This window comes from Gymnogyps californianus, chromosome 1 (assembly GCF_018139145.2).
Source record: "Gymnogyps californianus isolate 813 chromosome 1, ASM1813914v2, whole genome shotgun sequence".
NCBI lineage: Eukaryota > Metazoa > Chordata > Aves > Accipitriformes > Cathartidae > Gymnogyps > Gymnogyps californianus.
Window position 1 is genome coordinate 43901853 of NC_059471.1, and position 18221 is coordinate 43920073.

The following is an 18221-nucleotide window of genomic DNA, read 5'->3' on the forward strand; positions in this document are numbered from 1 at the left end:
TATTTTTCTTGAGAAAATTATGCAGACAGAAGTCCGTTAAAAAAGAAATGTGTGAATGATTATCCATAACTTACTCAGATAGTAGCAGTTACAGGGCATGTAGGCATAACTGCTGATCTCATGATAACCTTAAATTTGCCACAAAAAAAAGATTAATTTAAAAGATTTGTTTCCAAGTGCAAAATCAGCTAACAATACCTTGAATTTCTGAGTGGATGTGGATATGGTAATCATCCCATGTTTGGACTGAGTACTTCTTTTTGTGCACAGGGATAAGGGCACCATACATATAGAGAAATGTATGGGTTTTTTTCTTCATCATCACCAGAAAGTTAACTTGGGGTCTCCAGAACAGGAGTAAAAAAGAGGAAAGATAAATTCAAAAGATCAAGAGCTTTCTCCTGGAGTAAAGAAGAAAGCAATTAAAGAATCCAAAAAAAAGGTATACTGCAAGAGATTTTAATGAAAAAAAGTCATCAGCTCTAACACGCACTGGACAAATGGTATCCAGCTATTGAGCAGAAGGTGGAGAAACCAAGTTGCTTATACTTAAAACAGCATTTCCATATAAGCATTTTTAATTGCTTTCAGATGCTTTTAGATCTTAGTAGTGATTAACTTCATTCGGTAGACATGAGTAAGTGCTTGTGTTCCAAAAGCTTGTAAATTTTTGGCACTTGGTCTAATAAAAGATAAAACTTCCATAAAAACTTTGCCTCTAGTTTCTTTAAACAAAAACCATACTAGAAACTCAACAAGTGAAATATTCATCCTAGCAGTAATTTTGTAGTACAGCTACAAAACATGTTCTGTAATCAGCCATGGACAGTACAAGAAACAGAACTGGCCAGGAACTCTTCCTCGGGAGAAGATATGGATGAATTTTGTTTTTTAGGTTGGGACAGATTGTAATAAGAAAAAGAGTTTAGACCTGCAGTTGTAAGCTGCAGGATGCAAGCCTGCCCTCTAAGACAAAGAACAGCTCTGAACTGTTTTATTTATTGGTACAGATGCAGCCATAAAAGTCATATTCTTTACAGGAATAGTAGCTTAAATAGTAGCATCTCTTGCCCAGAGTTTCCTGGGGTGTAAGCATTCAACGTTTTTTTATCTAACTTAAGAGTTATCTACTATGGTAATACTTATTTATTTTGGTTCTACATACATGTCACCTCCTCATAACAGCCTTTCCATATAAAATTTTAGCCCAGGTGATAATAGAAATCAATTTAAAAAGAAATCTAAGTCATTTATATTTTATATAAAAATGTTCTTATGGCTGTATTTAAAAAAAAAAAAAAGCTAAATCCTATTTCATAATGAGTTATTCCATATTCCATAAACATGAAGCTCACATTGTTGTATACTATAGAGGCAAAAGTGCTATATTTTTTGTCATTCACCTCTAGGAGTATGTTGTCCTCAGTGTGTTCAGCACCTGTATATCTGAGACTTCAAAGGCTGAATATAATTTGAGCTTTCAATAGAGGAAAAAAATTACTTTAAAAATTGTTTTGTCACACAGTGACTGAGTGCACAGGAACCACTGTTTTCTTCCACTTGAATGAAATATTAATCTACTAGAATCTTTTGAGATACTTTTCAAAACAAATGTACTGATTCATAAGAAATCACCCTTCTCTTCTCAAATACTTGCATTGAATACTGATGGGATGCTGAAAACTATTCGGGTTTGGGGGGGGGGGGTTCTTTTTGTTGGTAGTCTGGTACTTGCAAAAAGAATGTATTGTTGCGATGCAGTAAGTTACCCGGTTATTAAATTGCCCAAGTAACATAGTTCTTTTATTCCCATATTCACATACATTTATTAAGCAAGGGTACAGGGAAAACCTATCATTGTTTGCACTGTGTTAAGCAGCTTTTCTCACCATCTGAAGTCCAAGCTTAAGTGACATTAGAGAGTCAGTATTCTAATACAGTAATTATATCTAAGTCTCTGTATATTGGATTGATGCATATACATCATCATGAAGCATATGAATTAAGAAATTAGTTTACTGTCGAACAAAAACATAAAAGTGACATCATCCTTTTTAGTAGTGATGTTGTTTATCTAAGATCCTACCCTTGATTTTCATGGTTCCTAGCATGGTAGCTCCAGTAACCTGATGTAATCATAAATGGAGATTATCAGAATACGCAGCTGACACCACCTCATGTTTTGAATTCTGTATTTCCAGTACAAGTGCCAGAAACATTCTTTAAAAAAAGTAGTCTGCAGAAAGCAATGCTATTCTATTAACTTTCCTCTCAATAAGGGCAACTGGATTGTTCAAGCCATATGTGTGGTCTTAGTGCCTGTGATATCAGACAGCATCATGAATATAGAGAAAATGAAATTTAGTAGATGCATCTGCCCATTTAAAACACTCCCTGCAACTTGTTCTACTTCCCCTATGTCAATCTAAATCTCAGCCACCACCTAACGAAAAGGTAATGTTGACAAAACCTTACTTTTCAGTAAAACTTGTCAGTACACTGTCTATCTGCCACTGCTATGGATTTTGATGAGTTAAAACGACTCAGTGACATTATTAATTTTGTCTTGACTAGGTGCAGTTTTCCTTTCCTCAGCTTACTCAGTCCTCGCATGCTACTGTTTTCATAGTCAGAAACTAATACATCATTAATCGATGACCTCATCGAAGCAATGTAATAACAGTAACATTCGCCTCAATATAAGATTTTTTTCTAAATGTCCATAGTAGTCACATCTCTAATACTAGTAGCAGTAACATTTTATTCTTTGCTGACAGCTTGAACACAGTATCTCATTGCAATTAAGACTGGACTGAAAGGAGATGATTTAAGAGTTACTTGTAAAACATTCATAACTAAAAAACATTTCAGTAAGACAAAATAAAGCTCCTGTATTCGCACTGTTGAAAGAGGACAACCCCTGAAAGCAATGACACAAATACTGTAACAACGTAGCTTTGTAACCTCTCAATAGTCATGAATTAATAGACAATAGCAAACAAACTCATATTATGTTAAATAAGTTGGTTATACCAACTCATAAAGAACAACTCACTCTCTTCCCTCCCCCCCCCCCTCTTTCTCTCCACCACACACACACACAATTTTTTAATCCCCCTTCCTATCCCTTTCCATCCCACTCTGTTTGCCTTTCCAATAGCTGCCTCAGGCACACAGCAACCAGCCAACATAGCTACCTATTTCTGCATCTTGAAGGAATAAAAGAAGTCTTCTCACCTGAACAAAGTAAAATGCGGTTTGCCAACTTAGCAGTTTGAATGCATGGAAACTCAGACCAACAGCTTGAGTTTTCATAAACAAGCTCTTCAAGGCAGCTCCATGAGCAATAACTGACAGATCATTTTGTATTTGCAATACAGTTCATAAGCACATCATTCGACATGCTTAACTTCACATCACAATACAGTTCTGACATAAATACTCTCTGATTTGCAAACAACACGAAAAACCTTAAGCAACTTGCAGACGATCCTGAATCAAGTTTGAACAACAACCAGGCCTTGGAATCCTGAACCTGGGACTTGAACCAGAACAACCTTCCTCTTCAAAAACATTCTCCCAATTAAGACTACTTTATGATAGCTCTAATATATTGCATAGCACAACATTAGTAACAACAACAATACAGTGCACGGTGAACAACTGATAGTGGATTCATTATAATTCTGATAGTATGCTATCATGTCTTATAAAATTCATGCAGGCAATGTTACTAGAGCTGTAAGTCATAAGGACCACTCATAGTGACTGGTTCTCCTTGGAAAACTGACTAAGTTAATTTTGTGTTCAATAAGCTTGTTGCCTGAAAGGTTAGATATGATGTGATCTATGATATAGATATGATGTGATCATTAGATGCTTGACCCTTCCAAGCTGTTATCAAACACAGATGACTTAAAACAAATATTAATAAAATCAATTAATATAGTACTTAGCTCATTCTTTTTTTTCTTGAGTTGTAGTCTTCTAAAGCTGCCCAGATATAATAATGTTTGCTTGCATACTTTTCTTGAAGATATCTTGAAGATATTTACTTGAGTAAATTCTTAAGTTCACCTATATCCTATATCATATAACAAAAATATCTGGGCTGACAGCTTTTCTGGATATTCCCTTCATATTTAAGCCCTTGCATGAGATCTGGAAAACTCCACAGCACACATTGTTCTTAACCAGGAGACAATCATATTAAAAAAATGACATTTGACACCGCCCCCCCCAAAACCCCAAAACTGAGTTAAATACATTAAGCTGCAGTTTCTTCCTGTACTTTAGAGAATCCCCAAATATATGATAATGAAATCATGGACCATAACTTTGGAATATATAAATTTGAAGTCATTTTTATTGAATGCAGTATGTAGCACTGGTAGCAGATCAAATATAAAATAAAGAGAAAAAAATCATTCACCCTTCATTGATCATGTCATGCAAGGACATAAGTAGTCTAATTCTACAGGAAAGGAGATAGACACCTTGATAGCATTCAAGAACTTCATGTTGTCATGATGATGCAGAACCATAGTTAGCAATGTGATGAAACTGAGCTTTGTACCAGACCTTGCTACGCTTACTCTAACAAGTACCATCTTACTATACTGCTATAGCAATCAACATCATTCAGATAAGAGACCAACGTGTTTGTAAGACTGAGATATTATTCTAAATTCAGCAGCTCAGGTTCATTTCTAGTGGCAGTGTTGAGTAAAATACTCCGTATTTCATGTTTAAAATGGCAATGCACTGTTTGCTCTGTAAAAGGTTAGTTTTGAACTAATTAGAAATGAAATTATTAGGTATCAAATTATTTTGGCTAAACATTCTCATTAAAAAGCAAGAGTGGTTGGAAAAATATGAGGTTTATTATAAGAAAAACTGCAAACATAGGAGCATGATTATCTTGATGTTTTTCTATTGGAAGACTCTGCCCAAAATCGGAGCTAGAAGACAATCTCAGTATTTCCTACAATTGGTAAGCTTACATTTTGAATAGTTTAATTTTATGAAACAATCAGTGTACTCTGCAATATGCATCTTTTCAATAACTTTTTAATTTCAATTACAAATAATAGTACGTTGGAATTCAGAAAGCTACAGTAATCACTAGTAAACACTTCCATTACCAGGTCCAAATTTAGTCACTGATAACTTCATCACATACCCACCTTTAACAATAAGATTTTAATTGCTTTCTTTTGTACCAAGAGTTTGGTGGGTTTTTTATTTTGTTTTGGTTTGCACGTTATTTGTTTTATAGGAAACCCTGATGATAAAATACCTCCTTTTGAAAAGTGGGGGTCTTTTTCCCCAAGATGTTTAATATACTTTTATGATTTGAAACAAGGACCTGGAATTTGGATGAGGGTTGCTTCTAAAGTCAGTGACACTTTTTTTTTTCTGATCATGTTAAATCTACCCTGACTTAGCAAAGCCACATATATGTGAAAACTATCACACATCATTACAGGCTTTACTAATATCTTCTAACAGTTCATCTTCACAGAATATGGTCCTTCAACTGGGATCCTACATAACTGCTACAGAAATATCATTCTTATGGGGAAATGCACAAATCAATACCATTACACCCTTAGCCTTCAGAAGGCAAAATTATTCTGTGATCCAGGAAGAAACAAAAAATTCTTATCTCAGGTTTTCCACTGAAAGGTAATAAATCTGTGCACATCACAACCTAATACTAAATGAGCAGTCACAAGATGCAAGTAGAAGAGAGGATTCACTAGCTTCTAACCATGCTGTAAAATAACTTCACTCCTCAGTTCCTTCTTGAGTACCTTTGGCGTGTCAAAGTACCTGACTATCCTCACTGATTAAATATTTAATCCCAGAGTCTCTTTTGAAGTGAATCAACTGGTTCTCTTTATATGAAAAAAGCTGGGAGCATTTCTGGAAACAGTTCAATCCAGGGACTCCTCTCAACAGGCAGCGGGTGAACCTGCATGAGGTTTGACTCTCTGACTTACACAGTCTTCCAACAGTAGCCTGTAGGCTTTGAATATAAGTAGTGTTGTATGGTATAATACTGCAAAATATACAAGTTCTTATTGATTAAAACTTCTTAATAAAAAAGGTTCTATTTCTGCAAGTAATTCTTCGTTTTAAAAAGATTTTATGACCAAAAAAGCTATGTCTACATGGTTTATTGTAAGCAAAGATACTCAAAGCCTTCTCATGCTCAGAAATGGCTAGAAAGAAAATAGTTGTCAGATGCAAATGTGGTTAAATGGCTTTAGATTCACAGACAGTTTATAATCTGCCTGCTTGGAAATCTTCCATACATTTGCCTGTAATAAATGTAGTCACATCCTGTTTTCTTACAAAGAGCTACTGAAGTCACCGAACGTTCACAGGAATCTGATCCTTTGATTACTGGGACTCCAAAATAAATTCTTATATGGCAGTATTTTCCGGTCAAGTACTACAATAAATTTCATTTTAACACAACATTTAAAATGAAGGTTGAGGAGTAAAATATCAAAAGTCAGAAAAGAATGAATTTGCATATGCCTGAGATTATACAGCTAAGCACTCAAGTTCCCACTGTCTTGTATTCTTACCCTAATAGTTGCTAAAACAATTATTTTATTTGGGCATTTTTATAAAATTTGTGGCTACATGGAAAATCAACTTAATTTTTAACTAGTGAATATAATGGACGCATTGGAACTTAAACTAGTGAGCTTCCAGAACTGGTTTTCAGTGATAAAGCCTCTTGTGATAAAGTAGAAGATAGCTAGCCATTCAACAGGATGATAATACGACAAAATTACGACAGTGTTTTCAGAAGAGGACAGGTGGCCTGAATTACACCTTAATTAGATTTTCAAAACTATGAAAGAATACATTTACAGAGTTGAGTCAGTATATCTTCCCACTGATACATCAACTAGTGAACATGATAGAAGCTTTCACATTAATTATAATGACTACTTCCTTAATGAAGTGCAAAAATGTTTGTGTAATCTGTTTCAGTTTCTTGAATTAGCTTACAGTTTATCACTCTGAAAGCAGGATTTTGTTGCTTATTTTTACAATAAGTTAGTTCAGCCCCAACAGATAAACAGCATATCATCCTATAACACCAATCGAAAGCAATGATAACGTTAAAAATGATTAAACGCTAATAACCAAAACACTGTGTTAACACAGAATGCATTTTAAAAGAAGCAAACGATAGCCACTCAATTTTATTAATGTATATCTTTTTAACCAACACAGGATCATAAAACGTACACACTACATAAAATAAATAACTGAATAATAGGTTTGCTTCTCAAAATTACTAAGTATGTAACTCAAACTTTTAATTTCTAGCCCCTTGAATACTCAAAAAAATCAACTCTATTCACTTCGATAAGTTAAATACATTCTTAAGACCTTACAGGGTTGAGCCTACCAGGAGAAAATACTTCCAACTACAGATTTTGTTTCTTGGCAATATCCAATATGATGTGGATATAATAACAATGATAATTATATTTTAACCATTCTTTCAGTTCTGCCTAATACAACATTAATAACTGTGAGCCAGAGAAAATGAAATTATTTAATTATGTGATTAATCTCTCTTTAAACATCAAATAATTCCATCTTCTACTTTAGCAGAAACGTTGCCACACTTTATCAACAGCTGCATCTGTGAACTCCATTTGTCCTCCAAGTTGAAATAATCTATACAAAACCTTTCAACTCTCTCCTTACTCTAACTCCCCATAAAAATGCTTCGTGGCTCAGAGAGTTTTGTACAGGATGGAAGCTGGAATATACTTTTATTGATTCAGGCACACAGCAAGAGAGAAAATAAGGATGAGATTAGAAATTACATCTTCAGATTATCACTTAAGAAGAGAAAAAACAGAACAGGAATTTAATACAGGAAAGTAGTTATAATTCGTACACATGAAACATTTCAGTGGAAGCTTAATATCTACGCTGGAAAAGAAGAGTCTGGTATCAGATGTGGAATAGGTGGACAGAAGTACCTATTGTAAAGCAAATCTGTTCAAAATAGTAATAATAGCAACAATAATTACTGAGATTAATTTAATGTAAAATTAACATAATATATTAAACATGTAAGGTGCTATGAAATTACTTTTTTAATTGACAAAGATATATTTATATCTATAGATATATAGATATAGATATATGAAGTAGTATTCTTATCATGCCCTACAATAGTGACTTCCAAAAGCACTTCATATTCACATTTTATCTTTGAGAGAAAGATGCAGTTCCTGAAATAAGTACAAGAGTTTTGTAGTTACTTGTTTCATCACCTGTAGATTACAGACCCAGTAGGCCAAGCTGCAGAAGAATTAAGTCAGGAGCTTTACAAAACAGTTTCAAAACCTAAAATACTTAAGAATAATTACCAAAAAAATTAATTTGAAAAGTGAAGAGAATTGCTTTTTGAAGTTTGTATGAAAAATAATGGAAATTTCATTTTATATGTTATATAGCAACTACAGACATAAAAATACAGAGCACAATGTATAACATACACTCTATTCAGGAATTACAGCACTGCTTTTCTGATTAATTACCATTATCTACCGTTTCAACTTTAGACAACTTTTGAAGCCTTCTAAGCACATTAGCCAAGAAAAGATCTGCAGTACACAGAGATATGCGTATCAAAGTTAACTATGACGAGCCATCTAATTTTGGAAGGGCTTCAAGGCGTTATCCAGATAAGCCTGAAAAGTCAGTACACCTGTCTGAAACTACACCAAACTCTTGTTTCTTCTGACTACATCATTTGTAACATAGGCAGATTTTAATTCTCTGGACAATTCAAGAAGCTCTTCATTTCCTGTTACTACACATTTCTCATTTTGTCACGCCTTCAAAGGTCCTACATTTATTTCAATAAACATAAGACTGTCTTTTGTCCGCTGACCAGTCTTTTCTAAAGTTGGGAACATTCTGTAAATTGACCCTAAAGAAAGACAGTGGATAGATCAGCAATTGTGAGTAATATTTATGAATCTTGTGATAAAATGGACAGAGTATCACCCAAGAGGTGATCCTCACTTCTTCAATTTATGCTCCCTAAAAAAAATGTGGAATAGTATTCCTTTTTTCCCTTTTATTTTCCTTCTCAATATAGTCCCTAAATCTCAGCTGAGTCCCTAAATACTTCTCTAAAGCTAATCCATTCTGAGTGACGATGCAACATTCTCTGCATGGGTTTTCAGATTGGACCAAGTAATAGAATACATTTTCAAGGGTTCTTTAACTTGGCCTCCTATAATAATATACAATCCAGAAATGTCATGAGAAGCCTCAGCATACAGTTTTGTACCAATACTACTTGCACACATAAACAATGCGTGCAGAACCAGCCCCTTTAGAAACTAGGATTTCCACCTTTAAATGTCTATTTCTGTATTATGCAGCAGATTTCAGAAAAAGGAAAATTTTCAAGTAAAAATCATACGTTAAAGCATAGTGTTGTGTATCCTAGATATACCTAATAATTGCAGATCTCTGTTACTTAAAGAGCATTAAATAGCACATAATTGTTTGTGTGATCACTTACGCTCTTTTGTAGGCAGGAAGGAAACTTAGTTATTATACTGAGATTATTAAATCAATCAGAAAGCTTAAAAAGAAGAATTTGTTACAAAAAAAAGAGAGAGAGAAAGGCAGTGGGGGAAAAGCACTTAACAAGCTGGTATTTTGATTTTTTTCTGCTTAGAGCTGAATCCTAACAGGCAATTCAAACTTCATAAACTTCTCAAACAAAGAGTCACTTTAGGGCCACAAAGATGATTAAGGGATTGGAGCACCTGACATATGAAGAGAGGCTGAGAGAGCTGGGACTGTTCAACCTGGAAAAGGCTCAGGGAGGATCTTATCAATGTGTATGAATACCTGATGGAGGCAGAGTAAAGATGGAGCTAGACTCTTCTCAGTGTTGCCCAAGAGATACAAATTGAAATACAGGAAATGCCATTGAAAAGTAAGAAAAAAGATTTTATTTTGAGAGTAGTCGAACACTGGAACAAATTGCAAAGAGACGTTGTGGAGTCTCCATCCTTGAAGACACTCAAACCGCAACTGGACACAGCCTTGAACAACCTGCTCTGTGTGACCCTACTTTGACCAGGGGAGGCTGGACTAGATCTCCAGTGGTGCCTGCCAACCTCAACTATTCTGTGGTTCTGTGAGTACACAGAGGAAATATGGAGGAAAGTGTTCACAAGCAAGAATTTTCTAATATCAGCTAATGTGGTAGCACATAACTGCAATAGATGATGTAGGTGTTGTTGTTATAGCAGTTCTTTCTTGGTAGGGCTCTTACAGTAGTTTTGGTACTTATTCACAATGTAAATGCATACATGTTCATTGATTTGAACTCATAAGATCAGATTGTAAGCCTATTTTTATACTTGCCTGTCTATAAAATGCTGGAATGGCCGTCATGTAGCGCTGCTTACCTTTGCTGAGCCATACTCCATGGAACACTATAACCTAGAGTTTGCTTCTAACAGTGTCAGTGTTTGCATTTTTTGTGCTGTTTGAGACTCAACACCACCACAATGGGAAAAAATCATGCTCACCCCTTCTGTTGCGGTAAGCCATGTAATGTGAAACCAGTTCAAACTTAATAGCGATTTCATTTAAACCTTTCCTCTTTTGCAAGAGACTCACAAAGCATTACCATCCTAAAAGGATTCGATGAATGATAATCTTACATATGCCTATTTTCTTTAATTTTGAATTATTTTCTTCTTTTTTTTTTAATCATCATTTTAAAAAGATCTACATCTGGTTTTGTGGGCTGATATTCTAAGAAATTGGATCTGTGTTTTTAGTACCGTATATTTTTATCATTAACTTGTTATGACCAGCTTTAAAGGACTAGAGAGAAATTGGATACTTTAGGCATTAGTTGTGGTTTTAAGCCGCTTTCTTAGAATAAAAAAAATGCAAAAAAACCCTCAGAAGATATTATATCAAGAGGCGATCTGCTCTTATATATTAACTGTAACACAAACCCCCAAACGATACTGTTGACAAGTTTTTTTTTTCCTGTCTCCCTCTTTTTGGCGTGCTTATTTGTCTCTGACTTCTTTCATGTCATCTCCTTTCTACTTTTCACATGCATTTTTTTCTTTGATATTTTCCTGCCTTACCTCCCCCAAATAATTTCCCTTTGCTTCTGCAATTTTTGATCTCTCCCTCATAAACACGAATGCTTCTGCCCTATAAAAACTTCTGTTCTTTCCCCACATAGACCCTATCTATTATTCTCACGTTGCATTCATGCTGCACCAACTCTATTTCCTTTACTAGATTTTATCCTGTAAATCCTATTGTGTAAAATATTTTAATCCCAATTCTTTTTTTTTTTGCTGGTCACACCTGCCCAGACTACCATTGTGAGTCCTACTTGCCTGACACCCTCCCATGCTTGCCTATACTCTCAGTCTAATCCCTCCTTCCCTCTGCTTACTTTATAACTCTCTCTTACCAACCTTAGTTGTCTGACTTCTCTTCGTTTTGTCACTCCTCTTGATCTTTAGCGTTTTGAAAAGCTGTAAATTTCTAATAAAATATTTCTGGCTATGTGTCTATCTCACTATGTAAAACAGCTCTTGAGCCCTAAGGCCAAGAGGCATGGCCCCACTTTTGTCCACAGAGCTAAATTCTCTTCACTTTCCTCCCTCCTCCAGACAAGACATTTGCATCCAAACTGCCAACAGTTTCTGGCATGTGATATTTCCTGAACTGCACATTTTTTTGGAGAATGTTAGTCACCTATGACCAAAACCATGCCAAGGATCATGCTCATACTTAAACAGACATGTGATCATGGGCACATACTCAAATATCCACCCATCCATCCAATCTCCAAGACCCAGTAATCTTCCTCTCTATTTGGATCTGTCTAGTTTATTATCTTTCCTTTGCCTGAGAGAAAATCAGTGCTAGAGACCGAACCATGCAAACAAGTGGGGAACAACTGGGGAAGAAGCGGAAGCTCAGGTGAGCTTTGCTGAAGCAAGTAGGAGAATTTAACTCATCTGTAACATGAAGAGAGAGAATGTGGCACCACCATCAACAGCTTGACTGTTGGGTGCCTCCATCTTCAGGTGGCTCCGCTGATCTCCTTCCTGCAACACAGCCTTTCTTAATTTAACTATGTCTAAGAGCAAGTCACTGCTAGGAGATGTTGTAACTTTCAAAAGAAAATAGTAGTTTGAGAAACAGATTGTTACAGGACTTTACATTAGTATAAGGCCTCAGGAGACATATCAAAAATAGAATTTCAGGATGAAAAATTAAGAAAGACGTGTGTGCAGCATGGAGTTATTTTAACTAACTCGGTTTCTTCAGGCAACTATATTCATGATGACATTATCTAATCAAGCAAAGCAGCAAAAAATCAGAAGATATCTGATCTATTAAAAATTAATAGGGAGATTATTGTCTAATGATAGGTAATTCATGCTTTGGAAGGGTTTTTGTTGATAAAGAAAAAGAACAGGGGAAAAAAATTATAAAGGATTATTATTTGCTCAGTTATTTGTATTTTAAAGTACTGAGCTGCCACAATTTCCATTACATACAATACATTTATATAGCAATAACATTACATTACAGGAACTCCTTTGTGATATTTGGGTGCTGGTTTCCTAGACTGCTAATTTATTAACAAGTGGATATAAGCCATGAATTCAAACGATTGCCCGTGTGAAGGTGTTTCTAGCAATCCTACCTGTTGGCGGGATGATTCCAGGAGACATTAGGCCTGGGACAGAATGTGGCATAATATGAGAATTCTCTGGGGAGGTGACACTTTGAGTCCTCTTAGGAGGCCTTCCAGGTCTAGAACTGAAACAAACAAACAAAAAAATTTTTACAATTAAGCTGTTGTCTTACACATCATTTCAAAGTTGTTTCAAGTGGTAACATGGACTGTAAATAAATTTGTTTCAAGGACGGTTGCTTTTGCAGTTAGATGTAATAGACTTCCATCACTAATTAGATTACATGCTGAATTCATTTTCCTCATTGAAGATCAGCCACTCTTGATGCATAATTCATAGCCTGCACCTCGTTACCTGCTTCTTCATATTAATATCTATACACAGTTTGAATTGCCTCGTTTGCATATGCTAAAGTTCTGCATGCAGCCTTCAGCACGAAAATTATGCACTAACTTGTAATAATTATTACAGTCAGCCTGCTATTGATTTATGAGACTTTTAAAAACCAAATATGTGTAGTACTTGTAATGAATGATATTTTAAGGTTCTTCAGGAAATTAAAAGGCAATGGCTGCCTAAGGAAATGTTCTGCTTGTTTGATTTAATACTACAGTTAGCTGGGAGGTGGAATGAAAGAGTGATTCAGACCTATAGCACATTTTTCGATGATATGTTTTATTACTTCGCACTGCTAGCCTGATATCTAGATGATAAATGACAATACATATCTAATGTGTGAAAAGGTCTTGCAATTTCTTTATTTTTTGTCATTTAAAAGATAAGTCAAGTTATCATTTAACCCTTATTCTATTTAAAGTGAAAATCTCACTAAGACACCTTACTTTAAATATACTACTTTATGTCAGAAAGGACTCAGAATTATTTGTAAGATATTGTTGAGCAACTGCCATCATAGCAGCTCACATCTGTCCAGTATGGAAAAATAAAGGGCTTCACGTTTAAGCACTCCTTGTCTGTTAAATGCTCACATACACAACTTTCCATCTCCTGGACTGTGTAAGTAGCATACAAATCAGATATGGATTACAATGAAAATACTTATTACCCACTTACTTACATGCAAAAATGTACCTGCTACATACAATGCATATCCAAAGGCTTGTATTCCTATGTACAGACCATAGCATAATACTATTGCAAGAACTTGTAACTGCTTATTTAGGGGACATTGTGGGATAACTTTACAGAAAAAGGTGATGCGCAGTTCTAACACTGCAGTGTTAACCTATGCTTTGCCAAACATTTGAGGTTCTTCATTTGTTTCAAAACAAGAAAGAAAAGAAAGGTGGCTATGAAAGGTTTTGCTCCTTAGGTCCTCACACTAACAAAACTCTAATCAAGAATAATGCCATTTTTAGCTACGCTGGGACTGCAGAAGGAGGCAGATAATAAAATACCTCTGTCTTCTGTTCATATTTGTTCCCCTTGTGTTTGGAAATACCCTTTTTTTTTTTTTTTTTTGCAACTTCTACAACCTACCTGTAATAAACCAAAACCAATCAAAGTACAGGGCATTTTCTTGGAGTTTAATGACTCAAGGCATTGAGTCATTAACCTTAACTGATCATTAATTCCCAACTTAATGTCCTGAGCTGAGGTCATTATTAAAATTATAAGCTTGATAATTTCTTTGATTGGTTTGGGATTTTTGATTTTCTTTAATACAAACAAAATTGTCATATGTTCACAACTACAAGAAAAAGAGTTGTAGAAAAAGAATATGGTCTTATTTCAGCTCACAGAACCAAATTAAGTGTCTTCCATTTTTCTTTGAAATTTCCTTTATGATTTACAATAAAAATAAACATACCATGAATACACATAAAACTGATAAAAATATTATAGACAAAAATTATCTGATTTAAATGGAGCGTTTCTAATATATTCACCCACCAAAAAAATGCCACTGTGTAAGAAAATTTTAATGACTTAATCTAAATACCTGTGATGATGCACTGTTCTCAAATCACTGCTGTGATATGAGTATGGAAGGGTCTGACAACAGCATAAAAAACACAAGCCCAGTGCCATGGCATAATGCACAACCTACCAATGACTTCCAAGTCTTCAAAAAAACAAGTTCGCACCTGCAAAGACTCTCTTTGATGCTTACTACCAAATATAGCCATGGAGAAGCCTGAATGCTTTTGTCTTTCATTTTGAGAAATAAAACCACCCCTCTTCAAAGCCTATGAGAAGACACCCATGGACCAAATCTGTAAACAAAGGTCAGCAGCAAATTATAGGTGACTGATATTAAAATTTCCAAGGCAAAACTCTTCCTTTGGTCACCTTCTACAATCAAGTTGATTGTGCTACTCTACACAAAAGGGCTGTCACACTCAGAGCCATAAATGAGCCCAGTAACCCAACTCTACCCCATGATTTATCCCAAACTTTATCAAATAAGTGTTTTCATGAAGTCCTAAACTCCCAATTCCAATCCAACTAACAGTATTTAAATGAAATTTCTGAGAAGTAAACCTCTTTTATCCTGATATAATTTTTAAGTGACAAAACACTAACTCCAGTTTACTATAAAAAGGCCTTTATCTATTTAAGAAATGTTTGTTCCCTATGACAAGGCAGAAAAACACATGTAAGAATTATATCTTAAGGTCTGGAAGATCTGATTTAGAGTCACGGCAGACTATGCAATACACAATTAAAATGAGTAAATCTCTGATTGGTTAAAATAAGCACACACTAATTGTCCCCAATAACTGATTAAGTAACAATAATTGTCTTAATTTGTTATTTATGTTATGCATTTGTTTCATTAACCAAATTCCTAACTGGAAATACTACCATAAGAATTGCAATAATTTTGTATGAATCATTAACAAAGTTGTGGAAAAAACGGTATGTAAAAATTACTTTAAAAAAATAATAACTTTGATTCCATCTGAAAACTTGCATGTTGTTTTGTAGTTCATTATCATTTTTACAGCTATATGATAAACTCTTTAAAAAAAAAACATTAAAAGCATAGCAAATGAGTTTAACTATCATAAACAGAATGATAAAAATAGCTTAATGAATCATTTTGTTGGTATTTTTCCGAAACTTGTGTAAAGACCTACTTATTTTTACATTAGGACAAGTTCACTTTCATTCCAAGATAAGAGGCCTGCTTCAAAGTACTCACATTCCTATTTTGTACCAAAATCAGAAGATTTGTCTTCAGTAGGAAAATAAAATACAATATAAATAGGTATGAGTTGATTTGTTATGCAAAAGATATATTTAAATGCCAGAGCAATGTAAGTTATTCTTCTAGTTGATGTCACTGAGATACAAAAATCATCATTTGAAAACTGTTGGTAATACTCTTTTTACTCAAATTTAGATTTTATATATAAGCTTTTATAGAGATATAAAAGATACTGTAAGATTTTGTCTTTTAGCTGAATAAAATCATTGGAAGAACAACACTGGTTCTTCTGAAGACACATTGACTTCTTAAGGTAATGCTAATTATCTCAATGTGTAAACTACTCAAAGTTGACCCATTTTGATTTTGAAGATTACTACAGTTTGGATTTTTTAGAGCTAAGATAAACAAGCTGAAGTGCCAAAACGCCAAAAGCCAACGTAAGTCTTGTGAATACCTAGGGTCATAGTACGGAGAAGTCAAGGAGTCTTTTGGGACTCCGCAAGAAGATACTAGAAGAAACATACCTACATCTGGAAGTCATAGCTGTTCCTTCTCTCTACTGTTTCATTCTTTGAAGATTAAATTAGAGAGAGCAGAAATTAGACAATTTCAACAAAGATTCAAGGAAGCCATAATGATTAACTGTTCTAAAGACCTGAGGAGAAGTCAAAGGGAAGTTACCAATTCTTTGTTTACCCATTAAAATGGTTATGTAATAGAAACATTGTCGCTCTTTCTGCTTTTAGAAATACAAATATGTAAGTTAGATTTTTTCCCTCTCTAAAACTGAAGTTTTCATGTGTGAGATATCTTAACATACGTTGAAGAAGAAAATGAAAGCTTCCTACAGGATCATATATTACTAACTTAGTACTCAGTTTTTAAAGGGAAGCATCTAAATGCATTTAGCTCCCTCAAAACTTGTCTGCCTTATACAGGCTTGTATAAGCTTGGTATCAAAATTTGCAGACTTTTTTCAGGGCTTAGAAGACATTCCCACAGACAACTGAGCTTTATGTTTTAGACAATTATCACGGTTTACAGTTACAATATACCATTATGTGACAGGGGAACTAAAGGTGCAGACCAGTGAATCTTGAAACTCTCAAAATGGGAGGGAAATATTTTCTTCATTAGTGTCAGCTAATTAAATATTCAGAACACTTTCCAGAACCACTGAAAATAAATCCTTCAATTTTTGGTCAGATTTGTATTTCATCCCTTCAACTCTCACAAATACTTCAAGGAATACTATGCCTCTAGCATTTTCATCTTTGAAGGAAAGGGTGTGTATGTCTTCTGCACTGTGACTGGCATGAAAGGTACAAAACATGAGAAGCAATTGAGAGTATATTGTCCTAAAATGCAGCAAGTTCTCTGAAGTAGTTCTTTTTCGGTCTTTCGGTCAACATATATTAGTCTTACATCCTTCCTGTGTTACCAAATCTAGACAACAACAGATGGCTGAATTAAAGAATAAAAAATGGAAGAATCAGTGGTTATTACCAGCTAAAATGTTGTGCTTTGATTATACTTTTAAAGTTTTATACACCTCCAGTTGTATTATCAAAGTATGAGCTTGCTCCTAGATATCACTTTGATAGTACAAGACAATTAAAAGCAGACATAATCAGCAGAAAATCTGGTTCTGCACAATCACATGGAAAGAGACGAAGGGACAACAGGTATGGGTTTATCTGCAGGCTTTAAAAGTAAGTGGACTTTTCATTCAGCTCTTTTCACTATCTGCCAGAAGACAGCCATGGCTTTAAAATTTAAGGGTCTCATCCTTGAATGCCTTAGACATGTAGACCTCCCACTGATTTCTGCTAGAGTTCTGAGCACCAAGGAAGGTATTGGTTCCAAAACAGCTGAAACTCTTCATGAGTAGTATATACCTCTCAGAGTATATTACTAGCTTTTTACAGATGACTGATTGCATGGCAAAACACATACTATAAAACAAAAAGAATGTGCAACAAAGTTGAGATAATGCTGTGATTTATCTTTCTCATGTCCTGACTGAGGAATAATTGTGAAAAATTAACTCTATATGAGCAAAGTTTCACTCTTCAAAATATTTTTTATTCAATACATGAAGTATCCCTAAAGAAAACAGCAACTCTGACCAGCTGTAAGAAGGCAAACTGCCTTTCTAGCCAAAACTAAGTATTTTCAGGGCCAGTTTTCTACATTTACAGTTTTATTTTTAACCTTGTCTGTGAGCAAGTTTAGTGCGCAGAAATATTGTCCTCATTTGAAACTGAGCAAACATGATG

At 34.7% G+C, this 18221-nt stretch overlaps 1 protein-coding gene across 1 annotated transcript in view; it reads right to left on the minus strand.

The window, feature by feature from the left end:
* The window catches only part of DACH1 (dachshund family transcription factor 1), a 334510-nt gene that overhangs the window by 168671 nt on the left and 147618 nt on the right, over positions 1-18221 (minus strand). Inside the window, 1 exon segment of the mRNA XM_050896944.1 lies at positions 12773-12888. Coding sequence (XP_050752901.1) covers positions 12773-12888 — 116 coding nt within the window.